We start from the raw sequence: 13,512 nt of genomic DNA on the forward strand, positions 1-13,512 counted from the left end.
TTCATTAATATTAATTACTTAATTTTAGCAAAATCCGACAATCCTTTCTGCTAATTCATTAGCTCTTTATTAGGATATCTTCATGTCAGTATATCATCGTCTCATGAATTTTTCAAAAACATTTTAATGATTACAGAAAAAAAATAGGTTTCCTTAAAATTTTCACAATTTTTCAGTGGTAATTTTTTTTTTTTGATGCGCGCGATTTATGGTTCATGCACAAGCAAGTGTGCTCAATATATATATGATCTTATTTTAAGGCTTTGAACATGATGGTAATTCTTGACTTAGACTTTATGGAATAATTTGTACATCGCGTCTTTGGGTGGGGGGTTTCTTTTATTTGGTCCTAAATTTATTTGGTTTCGGAATTATTTCTTCCATCAATTAAAAATTTTCTTCAGCTCAAAATTCTTTAATTTTTTCTGTTAATTTACATTTAATTGTGTCTATATTTTTCATCATTCTTGTGTATTTTGTAATAATGTGTGAATTTTTGAATGCCTGTTTTCCTTTCCCACATCGTGAGAGGGAAATCCAGAGGTCCTGAAATTATCATGACAACTCTGGCCCTGCTATTGTTTCCACATCGGGACTCGCGTCTGGTCAGGACGGCATTGATTAAATTCAACTATTATGTCATCCCAATAGAGTTCTTGGAGTTTTTTGTAGGTGCATGCTTCAGCTGCCACTGTGTCTTTTTATCATATTGGAATGAGCATTTCGTGATAAGACCAGGAAGTTGAAAGTCTGTTTGAGACGATCAGTCTGGCTTTTATCGTAATTCGTGTTTCGAACACAGTAAAATAACTTTTTTACGGACACCAACGGGACAAAAAAAATTCGTCCGTAAAAATGGGGGGGGGGGGGTGACCGTTTATCAAGCCGAGATATCACTGTGCAGTGAAACCTAAGACGGACACTATGCGAGCCATGTGCATCTGACGATACCATTGCTTTTGACTTGCGTTAGGTACTTCCTGAGATATCAGCGTTTAAAGAATTTCGTCACGCAAGTTTTTGAGAATGCTCCCATTATCGTCAGGCAATTTAAAAGACGTATTCACGTTGAAATCGAGAGAGAATGTGGAGGACTATCAGATCATTTGTAAGGCCATTATAAAATTTAGGAATGAGAATGCAGATTTGGGAATGATAACGAGTAATGGAATTACAAGCGGTGAAAACTGAAAAAGAAAAAGAAAACGAAAGGGAAACCACCAAGAAATTAACTATGTCAGAATTACATTATTTGCGCCTGTATGCTGGTAGATAGTAATTAGTCTTGACGTCAGAAAATGCGTTCAGGAGATTTAGAGATTCTTTGGTGAAGATATTTCTATCATCGGTATAAATAGAGGTGGGTCGGATAGTCGTGCATCACTCAGTGGTAGATCAGCGATTCGATCGCATTTGGATTTTCCAGTGGTGATAGCGGTTACTGAGGTAGGTTTCCAAATTTATTGGTTAAACTTACGCGTGGTTTTCTCTACTTGAGATTTTTTCTCTCCTACCGATGAAAATACTTGCCTTAGCGAAACCGAAACCCTAAGAGTATTCAAGAATGGAATCATTTATCAAAACTTGGGATATGTGCGAAAACGTTTGGGATATGTGGTGCAAAAAAAGTGTTGCGAATTCCGAGTGTGCATTTCTATAATCGATAAGTACACAATTTCTCAAAGGATATTGAAAATCTGCACTTCGATGTATGTCGAATGAAAGAAAAATGTTATGCGTTCGCCCATTTTTTGAAGATGCCTTCATGTTTTGACATATACAATATAACTTAGTAAACATGACATTTTTTCCAATTTTCTGGGAATTGATTCTAGTCTAAGCTCTCAGCGGCAATTGTTAGATATCTCGCCCAATTTAATGCCTTATTTTTCGGCAATTAAGAGATACATTTGCCTCCTAGAAACCCTCTTATTTCTGCCGTGTAAGGGCCAGATAGTTTTACGTTGGTACGTTTTTTATCTTCCCCAACCTGTCGATCAACAGCCAGTGAGTGGATTCAGCTATTGTTTGTTTTGATAATAGAAGGAGAGAGAGAGACAGTGTTTGGAAAATATAACTTTTCTTTCCCTTCCCTTTTGGGGTAGTGAAGGAATATGTACGTGGTACTGTTATCCGAAAATGTAATTTTGAAAAGTATAATTTCACTCCTCTTCCCCCACCCCCCAAAATGGAGGTTTTATGTTTGTCAGTGAAAAATAACTGTACATGTAACAAAAAAATTTACCTAAAATTTTAAGGAGTATTTTGACTCCCCCAATGAAATTTGGAGGAGAAAAATTGAATTTTGATACTTGAATCACGTATCTAGATGCGTATTGGAGAGCACCGGTAAGTGGTATAAATTAATAGAAAAAGGTAGAGTATGTATATATTTCTCTTCCTTTTGGTTTTTATTATTATTATTTTCGAGGATGGCGAGATATCACCTATAGAATATCGGAAAAAAGTCTTAAAAAACGATGTGGCGTTTTACAGAGAATTTTGTTATTTCTACTGTTGCAGTTAAATGCGGATGCCGAGTGGCACCGTGGTAAGATGTTCGTTTGCCATGAAGGTGTCCGAGGGTTCGATCCTGTTTTAAGAACGTGTATAACATGTTCTTTCCTGATGAACCTGAGGCGACGACCGATAGATGTTGCCTTCATGCCTCACCAAACTCTATCGGTAGGAAATTGGTGTATGGCAGTATGACCGGAGTTGGTGTGTGGTAAAAAAGTTATAATGCGATTAGTGAAATTTATAAAGCCGCTTGAAGGGTTAATTCATTCTCAGTCATAGGTTATATCTATTCAAGAATAAAATAAACAAGTAATAAACATGAAAAAAATAACGGTCCATCAGGCAAGATGGCATCCAAATTTTCAGTGTACGTGCATTCAATGTTACAGAGAATTAATTCACAAATAGTTGTGGTCACTCGGATTTATATCGGTCACTCGGAGCGGCTTAGGTTTTCTGAACATTGTTCAGCGGTGGTCAAAAAAGCGAATAGAATGCTTGGTTTCATTTTCAAAGAAGGTCTCTTCGCGTTCTCCTAAAATCATTCTTCCGCTTTTCCGAGGCTTAGTTCGTTCGGGACTGGAGTATGCTGTAAAGTTTTGGAAACCATACCTACGAAAGGACATAAACTTGGTTAAAGGGGTGCGAAGAAGAGATACGCGTGTCCGCGGTGGCACATGCGGCTTGAGTTATGAAGAGAGACTTCATTTCTTGAATATGTTTACATTGGATGAACGTTGGTATCGGGGAGATATGATTGAAGTGTTCAAAATTGTCAATGGGATGGTTAGAATGGACCATGAATTGTTAGTACACCGTCAATCGACTGCTTTCACAAGGGGACACCAGTATCGATTGGTAAGGGACAATTCTAAGTTATGGTGTCGCAGGGAATTTTTCTCTCGTTGAGAAAAGAGTTGTTAATATATAAAATAGCTTACCCCCGGAGGTAGTAAATTCTAACAGAATTGACACGTTTATCGAGAAGCTATCCATACTTAGAATATAAGACAACCATAAATACATTTTATGGGCATTGTATAATATTTTATCATGTATATATATTGTTTGTAATTGCATTTTTAATTGGGTTGCTGTATTTTTGAGATATATGATATGCCCATATTTTTCTTAGCCACCTGGTTGGGCATTTTGCCTGTTGTGTCATTGTATTTGTATTTGACGACAAGCTGCAAACTTGATTCCATTTGATGCGATCTTTTATGATACTTGAAAAACTTTTCAAAACATAAACTGTCGAAAAATAGATTAAGATGTGTATAAACTATATAGCTATTATACCCGACAAAAATTTCTCGGCGCGATTCTCCCGTATAATATTTCAATCTTTCATGACCCCCTTGAGGGTTGAATTTTGAGAAATCCCTTCTTAATGTGTGTCTCTACATTAAAAAATAAAACTACTGACCAAATTGTATATTTATAGCTTCAGCGATTTCGGCTCACCGACGTTTGTCCCATATAACCGTGAACCCCAACGCCCCCCCCCTTCCCCGCCCATGACCCTGATAAGGGGTTGAATTAAAAAAAATCCCTTATTAGAGTAAGTTATCACATTAGAAAATAAAAATACTGCCAAATTTTATTACTCGGCGTGTGATTTCTCTATATAACCTTTGAACTCCATTATGCCATTATAACTCTCTTAGGGGTCGAATTTCAAAAACCCCATCTTAATGAGTCATCAAGACATGAAACTACTGAACAAATTTCATATTTATAGCTTCAGTGGTTTCGGCTCGGCGATGATGAATCCTCAGTCAGTGAATCAGTCAGGACATAATATTTTACACTCAGTGGCAAAAACTTAGGACCACCCCTCACTCAAACTTCAACTTGTCCCAGCAGCAGGTGCGTTGACGTAATTAACAGGATTTGCTGATAAAAAGCTTTCTCCTGGTCAGAAGCACCAGTTAACGTTGCAATTTGCCTGTTCATGAGGAAAAACAAAAGATTTGAGTGACTTTAAAAGCAGCATGATTGTGGGTGCCAGAACAGGCGGTTCCAGTATCTAAGAAGCCGCTAACCTTCTTGGCTTTGAGGGCAGCTAAGCCATTAAATTTGAGTGGAAAGCGGAATAGTGGATGGAGTCACTTGTGAACGAAAGAGGTGCCAGGTGACTGACAGCATGCGTGTCAGTAACAAAAGAGCTACAACGCAACAAATCGCAGCGCAGTACAACTCAGGATCATCGCACCGCATATCCGTACGCTCTACAAGACGGATCTTAAAACGAATTAGCTTTAATAGCCGACGACGTAGAAGAGTCCCTTTGATTTCACTTCAAAACCGAAGAAAACGACTTTTGTGGGCTAGAGGGTGCTGAAATTGGACACTTGATGAATGGAAGAAGGTTGTCTGGTCTGACGAGTCAAGATTTCTTCCCCATGACGTTGATGGCAGGATCCGTGTGTTACGTAAGCAGCACGAAACCATGAATCCGGCATGTCACATGACAACTGTTCCGGGTGGCGACGGAATCACAGTCTAGGGAGCATTTTCCTGGTATAGTCTTAGTCCCTTTTTTCCATTAGAAACATCCGTCGATGCCAGTGCCTACCTCCGCATCGTTGCTGACCACGTGCACCCGTTTATGGTCATAATGTTTCCTGATGATGATGGCTATTTTCAGCAGGACAATGCACCCTCCCACAGCACTGGAATTATCTCATATTTGTTTGAGAAGCATGATTCAGAGTTTCGAGTGCGTCAATGGTTCCCAGCCACCCAATTGAGTATTTGTGGGCAAGGTTGAAAGGTCATTCGGCAATAATTATAGACAATAGTGTCCGCTGCCCAATGAAAAAATTGTGAGTGTGCCTCCAGGCATTTATAGGTTGAGGGCGGTCAGGGCTAAAAACTGATTATCTACCCAGAGCCTTAACTGGATACTCTTTTCAGCTTGGTAAGCATGCATTATGCTTCCTTCATGTAGTTTCGATTTAGTGGTTAAACGAAGAATTTAGTGCCCCCCCCCCCGGTCCAGTGTACAGGACACGAGATCCACCTGCAACACCCTTCTCGGCTCGGGGGAAGGGGGCATATCAAACCCCTAGGCCAGATAGTTCAATGTCTGAATGTTAAAGGTTCTCTATCTTAGACTAAATATTTAGCTATTGCTTTGTTAAGAATTTGAAGCCAATGCAATCATAACATTTTGCGGCTCCAAAAAATTTAGGAGCCCGGTGCGGTGCCACCCTTTTGCGCCTGTCTAAGGCTGCACTCTTAGTGGAGCGTCCTCTTTCTCTTTTTCGCATCGCTTCTCGAATGTATGTGGTGTAGAACAAAACAATACAATCGTTTTCGTCGCTAATCTCTATTATGCACTCCCGTACTTCTTGGTCACCGCACCATGTGCACGGTTTAAGTTCGGCCCTGTGATGATGGACTATACTTGTTTTATCATGAATTGGTTATCCTATTGATATCCTAATTGATATCCTATTCCATCGTGGAAACAGCCTGGTATAGCAGCCTATTATTTTGAATCAATTATGCGATAACCATTTACGCAATGTTTTCTCTCGGCAAATAATTCATTTAAACTTACCTTATTGTATGTCTGCTCTCTTTCAGATTATGATGATGACAAAGAAAACAGACATAGCAGCTTTGCTACGCATTACTGTTTTGTTGTTGGCTATTTTCTCAGTGAAAGCAGGTATATATGTTTAATTTCTATAATGTTGTCCAACACATAGGTGAACACAGGATTTTCTCGAGGGGGGAATCAAATTTTATTCTTCTGAAGGGGGGAATGTTTGCATTTTTACCTGCAAAATAACACTGTAATCTCGACTCAAGCGCTGGAGGGGTTCTCTCCACTTTTGCGTATGCCAATGTTCTACTATTCTAGTCATAGTTGAAGAAAAATCTCAATAAGTTAATTAATATTTGGTGGTTTTGCTTAAATCTAGACAAGAAATATTTGGAGATTCAGATTGACTGGAATGACATACAAAACACAACCGACTTTAACAATCGACGAGCAAATCAAATATTGTGAATTGTTATTATATCACGATTCTTATTTAACATTACATTTTCTTATGCTTATTCAATATATTTATTATGTATTTGTAGGTGTATTGAATGATCAGAAAAGCAAAAGACAAATTGGTGGACTTCCACAAGTACCAGGAATGCCAGAATTACCACAAGTTCCAGGTATGCCGGAAATGCCACAGGTTCCCGGAATGCCAGAAATGCCTCAGGTACCCGGCATGCCAGAATTGCCACAGGTACCCGGAATGCCAGAACTTCCACAGGTACCAGGAATGCCAGAACTACCAGGGTCACCAGCTACGACCGCAGCACCCAGTCGATATTCCAGTTTCATAAAGCGTCAAATTGGTGGACTTCCACAAGTACCTGGAATGCCAGAGTTACCACAAGTTCCCGGAATGCCGGAAATGCCACAGGTTCCCGGAATGCCAGAAATGCCTCAGGTACCCGGTATGCCAGAATTGCCACAAGTACCCGGAATGCCAGAACTTCCACAGGTACCAGGGATGCCAGAGTTACCTGGGTCGCCAGCTACGACCGCCGCACCTAGCAGATATACCAGCTTCATAAAACGTCAAATCGGAGGACTTCCACAAGTACCTGGAATGCCAGAGCTACCACAAGTTCCAGGTATGCCCGAAATGCCACAGGTTCCCGGAATGCCAGAAATGCCTCAAGTACCCGGAATGCCGGAATTGCCACAGGTACCCGGAATGCCAGAACTTCCACAGGTTCCAGGGATGCCAGAACTACCAGGGTCACCAGCTACAACCGCCGCACCTAGCAGATATACCAGTTTCATAAAACGTCAAATCGGAGGACTTCCGCAAGTACCAGGAATGCCAGAGTTACCGCAAGTCCCCGGAATGCCAGAAATGCCTCAGGTACCTGGTATGCCAGAATTGCCACAGGTACCCGGAATGCCAGAACTTCCACAAGTTCCAGGGATGCCAGAACTACCAGGGTCACCAGCTACAACCGCCGCACCTAGCAGATATACCAGCTTCATAAAACGTCAAATCGGAGGACTTCCACAAGTACCTGGTATGCCAGAGTTACCACAAGTTCCAGGAATGCCCGAAATGCCACAGGTTCCCGGAATGCCAGAAATGCCTCAAGTACCCGGAATGCCGGAATTGCCACAGGTACCCGGAATGCCAGAACTTCCACAAGTTCCAGGGATGCCAGAACTACCAGGGTCACCAGCTACAACCGCCGCACCTAGCAGATATACCAGCTTCATAAAACGTCAAATTGGAGGACTTCCACAAGTACCTGGTATGCCAGAGCTACCACAAGTTCCAGGTATGCCCGAAATGCCACAGGTTCCCGGAATGCCAGAAATGCCTCAAGTACCCGGAATGCCGGAATTGCCACAGGTACCCGGAATGCCAGAACTACCAGGGTCACCAGCTACAACCGCCGCACCTAGCAGATATACCAGTTTCATAAAACGTCAAATCGGAGGACTTCCGCAAGTACCAGGAATGCCAGAGCTACCACAAGTTCCAGGAATGCCCGAAATGCCACAGGTTCCCGGAATGCCAGAAATGCCTCAAGTACCCGGAATGCCAGAATTGCCACAGGTACCCGGCATGCCAGAACTTCCACAGGTGCCAGGGATGCCAGAACTACCAGGGTCACCAGCTACAACACCTGCACCAAGCAAACGATTCAACATTGAGAAACGCCAGATAGGTGGACTTCCACAAGTACCGGGTATGCCAGAACTACCACAAGTTCCAGGGATGCCCGAATTACCACAAGTCCCTGGAATGCCAGAGATGCCGCAAGTGCCTGGAATGCCAGAAATGCCACAAGTTCCGGGAATGCCAGAGCTTCCACAGGTTCCAGGTATGCCTGAAATTCCTGCACCTCCAGGAGTAACAGATTCTCCAATCAAAAGGGTTAAGGATTCGCTGTGAGTGAACTAATTTGAACTTTATGAAATGTATAAATTATGATCAATAAAAACCACGTAAACTGACTTCATCATGTTGGACATTTATTACCTTTCGATTCAGTTCTAAACTACTTGATCATATTTGAATAGTTTTCAAATAAAATTTTCAGTACTGTGTGATTTATCTTCATGAATCACGTGATTGCGTGGTTCCCACAACGGTGGCGTCGACAGGGCTCCAACCTCGGCGACCGGGTCGATTCTCATCATTTTTTATTTTTCACGTTATAAATTCACAACACAGGCTGTTTCAAACTGTTTGCACAGCGGATATCTGTAACCTTTGAGTTTTAAAACATTTTTAATTACATAAAGTTTTCAAATGGCGTGCAGTAACTTAAAATCACAGTTTGAGCGAGGGTTCGTACACGTAAGAAAATGACGGGATTAACTTTGTATACAGTCCCCGTGTGCTCAAAAACTGGATTAGAAAGTTGTTGCCCTGTCTCTCCTGATGCCAACAAAAGAAGTTACACGTTTCTAAATACAATATTCACTGAGATATTCGAAGAACGGAGAAAATTTGGGAAAAAAGAGCATTAAATGCGGGTAAAACGTTTTTCCGCACTTAAAGCTGTTTTTTCCCAAATTTTCTTCAAATTCGAATATCTCAGTGAATAATGCACTTAGAAACGTGGAATTTTCTTTGGTTGGCCTCGGAAGAGAGAAGAGACAGGGCAACAACTTTCTAATTGGGTTTTTGAGCACACGGGAATGTTTAAAAAGTTTATTTCTTTATTTTTTTCATGACAAATACAAATACAACGCCACAACAGGCAAAATGCCCAACGAGGTGGCTGAAAAAATAATTTGGTCAGAAAATACTTTATTACAGATATCACACTCATATGCCTTCTCTCCAGTATGGACCCCGTTGTGCACTTTTAAATGGTTTAATCGAGAAAATGCTTTACCACAGATTCCACACTCGTGTGAGTGTTTAATGTTGGTTAAAATTGTAGATGTCAGACATTTTTCATCACAGAAATATTACACTTATTAACGACTCCTGAAACAAATTTTGAGATTTTAAATGACTGCACGCCATTTGAAAACTTTTTTGTCATTGAAAGTATGTTTCGAAAATCAACGGTTACAGATATCCGCCGTGCAAACAGTTTGGGACAGCCTGTTGAGGGTCCTGTCGAAGATCCTAGTCTAGGAGCCCTGCAGGACGTGTATGCTATGTGCGATTGACTGTGTTATAGGTCTATCTCGATTTTCGGAAATATATATACAGGATGTGCCCTCTTATCGTTGTTCAATAGCTATTTCTTGAACCATTGGTTTTCGAGACAACTTTCAATTAGAAAAATGTTTTAAATGATGTCGGCCATCACCTTAAATGTAAAATGAAAAAAAATTATCAATAAAAAAATTTACAAATAAAAGGCCACAACAGGCAAAATGCCCAATGAGGTGGCTGAGAAAAAGATGCCCATAACAAGTATGGATGCCATATATTATTTTCTTTCAAACCGAGCACAACTCAGGTCTATCACCATCTATGGGCAATTTACTACCTATAGTTTGTTTCAGGTTAACTTTGCAGTGATGAGAAAAGTTGAGAGTGTATTCCTACGCCGCAGAAAAAATAGTTCCCATACATCGGAAATTTACGGTGATCCTTTATGCAGAAGATTTCAATTTTTTCTACGGTTTTGAAAAAATACTGAAAAAATATCGTTTTGAACCGATGTTTAATCGTTTAAAATGTTTAAATTAGAAAAAATATTGGTTACCATTATCGAAAATCCATAGCAACGGCAACAACATTCTGGCGCGATATCCTAGAAATTTTCTCCGCCAATATATCACTGTCGTGTTTTTTTCGTTACACCGAATTATATATACTGAAATATACATACATATTTTACATCGCTATTCTCGGTTGAATTTTCCATAACGATACAATTTTTCATTCAGTTTTACATGCAGTTATAGGCTTACGAATATTCAATCAATGCGAATATACAATAAGTTTTTTTCTCCCGAAAATAGGATTCAGTGAATTGAGATATTCACTCGTAGATAACAGGAAGTGTTTCTCTTCCACGAAAGCGTCGATACCATTGTGAGAGGCCCTTTATGGGCACAGAAGTTTTTGGTTTTAGATGCTCCTTTTTTTTAATGATTTATTTCTTGCCACCTTCTTGGGAGAGTAGTGGTTGCTGAATCCCCTATTGCCGATCACGGAGAGTGTTGACACGAGTCGCGTCTTCACTCACACGAACGCCATGTTCCATCCAGCAGGGCCACCTGTTTCTCCAGATGCGCCCCCCCCCTTGCCTTTAGCTTCTCTTCAGATAAAATAAGTGAGAGGGGGCACAGTGGGTTATAGGCTTTCATCTTTTATGTGACAGTTATATCTCTCTTTTCACGCTAAAACGTTCTCTGGCTCTTCCTTTCCAATACTCGCTACTCGCTTGCAGCGGCACATCAACGGTAACAAGAGACTAAAAATTAAAAATCCCAAAGTTTTTGAGAGCCATGGTTAATATACAGTATTTTAAAATTATACGTTGCTTTCGTATTATTGTTTGGAATTTTTTTTATAAATAAATTTCAGCTAAGGAGGAAGGGAAATAGTGCAGAAAAATATTAATATGTTTTTCGAAATTTTTTTAATGTTACTTGCGGCACATCAATATGATGAGTAAGTGACACGCTGATGTAAGATAATTATTTTTCTAAATTTTAAAACACTTTCTAATAAAAAAAACAAAAACAAATTATTTCAAAAACCTCACTTAATTTTCTGAAAGTATCGGCACTGGTTTATTTTTTTTAATTCTATAATTATTACTAATTTACTGTGATTTTAAAGATTTTTCTCAGTGAGATTGGCGAGAATCGGCCATACCTTACCAAGGCCACGCATCGATACATTGGTTAAGAGGCTTTCGTTCCCATAGCAACGAGTGATGCGATTCCCTCGTAGCTTCCCCTTCACTGCAAAGTTAACCTGAAACGGGCTATAGTGAGTTAGGCCGGAAGTGTAACTCTGTGTGTACCTAACAGTCTGAGTGCGTATGTAGTGTTGTGTTTGATTTTCAGTGCTGCCATCGATATTTCAGAAGTGAAGTGAGCGATGTATTATGATTGAATTACATTTGGACTGTTTGTAGGTCTGCGTTGTTCTCTGTGGCGAGACTTTTTAAAGGGGACATCGGCTCGCATTCGCGCCTTGAAGTTGGGAACCACAGTAAACCAACTTCAGCCGACCACCATGTCATATATTACTAAAATACAGCAACCCAATTAAAAATTCAATTACAAAAATTCTAAATAATATATATATATATATATATATACTGTATAGTCCCTCCGTAAGTATGGTTTCAAATACACCATACTCCAGTCCAGGAAGAATTCAAAATAAAGTGTTCCAGACTCTGCCACGAAGCTGGGCTGGAAGAGATCTCGGCGACGGGATAAGTCCAGTGGCAAAGTTCTGGCGTTCATTCATTCAGTCCAGGAAGAACTAAGCCTCGGAAAAGCGGAAGAATGACTTTAGGAGAACGCGAAGAGACCTTTTTGAAAATGAGATCAAGCATTTTATTCGCTTTTTTGACCACCGCTGAACAATGTTCAAAAAACTTAAGCCGTCGTCAATGAGAATTCCCGAATCGGTGACCCTAGTTGCATCCGGGATAGTGACACCATTCAACTCGTAACAGAAACGTGGGTTGTTCGAACCAAACTGAGCGATCATGCGCTTGTAAACGCTAAACTTCATGCTCCATTAATTTGCCCATGTTCCAATCCTGTTCAAGTGGGTCTGGAGCAACTCCCTATCGCTTTGATTCCCGAGTGCCAACATTAGCTTCACGTCATCTGCGAATCTGCTAACAATCCCATCGAAACCCTGATTGAGTTTATCGATAAAAAGTGAAAAACTATGGGGCCCAGGACACTTCCTTGAGGAACTCTACTAGTGAGGAACTCTACTAATTTGAACGGCATCTAAGGTGATGGGTGACGACATCATTTGAAATATTTTTCTAATTGAAAGTTGTCTCTAAAACCAACTGTTCAGGAAATAACCATTGGACAACGATTATAGTGGACAGACACGGTATAGATCCCACAAACTGTCTTTTTTTACAATTCTTTCATGGATATGTATAAATATAATTGAGAAAATAATATTTTTTAAAAATTTGAAACCATTTGTTACACTTCAGTTTTTCAAACGTCTAAAAATAATGAGAATTATAATTATTGTCAATTAATTAATAAGATTAATCTTATCTCAACTGCAGCAATAACATTTTTTTTTTTGCTTATCTGATAAAATAAACTAATAAAATGAATTTTCTCACTTTTTCGATCTAAATGCTCAAAATATCTTGCTGTTATTAAAAAAGCGAGAGACGAAAACACGACGATTTGAGCAAGCTTACATTACTATTAAAATTGGAGATAATTTTGGAAATGTGGTTCCAGCAGGAAAGAAAATCTCATATATTTTTCAAATACTTCCAATAAAGTTGGTAAATTTTTCTGAAAATGAATTTTTTTTCCTCATGGTTGATTGATTAGGAAAAAATAATCTGGATTCCTACAATCAGATCCATGGGTGAATATCGTTCTAATTTTATTATTCAATATTGATGCTTTTTTTGGATTCATGGAAAGCAGATTCTAAACTTACCGTACGTCTCAATAAAAATAGTACACAAAATATCGATAAAGTTTTAGAATTTTTTTTTTAGTTTCAAACATTAATTATCGATGTATTTTTTGCAAACAAATTTCAAACGTTTATAGTATGTGGCAAATGAGCATGACACCAACCCCGGCGTCAATTGAGCTTTTGTGCCTGAGGAATTTCATGTATATTTTATTTTTAATTACTGCACATAATTATAAATGCTTGTCCCAGCTCAGCAGTTAAGAGCTAAGGAAAGCTAAAAATAACATTAAAAAATTCAAAAACAAATACAGTCCATCTCAAAAGTTTAGATTACTGTTTAGTCACTTTTCTTAAAATAACAAAA

At 39.4% G+C, this 13,512-nt stretch overlaps 1 protein-coding gene across 1 annotated transcript; it reads left to right on the forward strand.

The window, feature by feature from the left end:
- Positions 1-1,349: 1,349 nt before the first annotated feature.
- LOC149065651 (uncharacterized) lies at positions 1,350-8,533 on the forward strand. The gene is made up of 3 exons (XM_089253899.1): positions 1,350-1,446; positions 6,118-6,202; positions 6,625-8,533. The coding sequence occupies exons 2-3, from the start codon at positions 6,121-6,123 to the stop codon at positions 8,469-8,471; spliced, it is 1,929 nt and encodes a 642-aa protein (XP_089110025.1). The 5' UTR covers positions 1,350-1,446; positions 6,118-6,120; the 3' UTR covers positions 8,472-8,533.
- The last annotated feature ends 4,979 nt before the right edge of the window (positions 8,534-13,512 follow it).

Source organism: Pholcus phalangioides, unplaced genomic scaffold, assembly GCF_987345545.1.
Source record: "Pholcus phalangioides strain wild (caught in Gottingen) unplaced genomic scaffold, Ppha-v1.0 ptg000039l_1, whole genome shotgun sequence".
NCBI lineage: Eukaryota > Metazoa > Arthropoda > Arachnida > Araneae > Pholcidae > Pholcus > Pholcus phalangioides.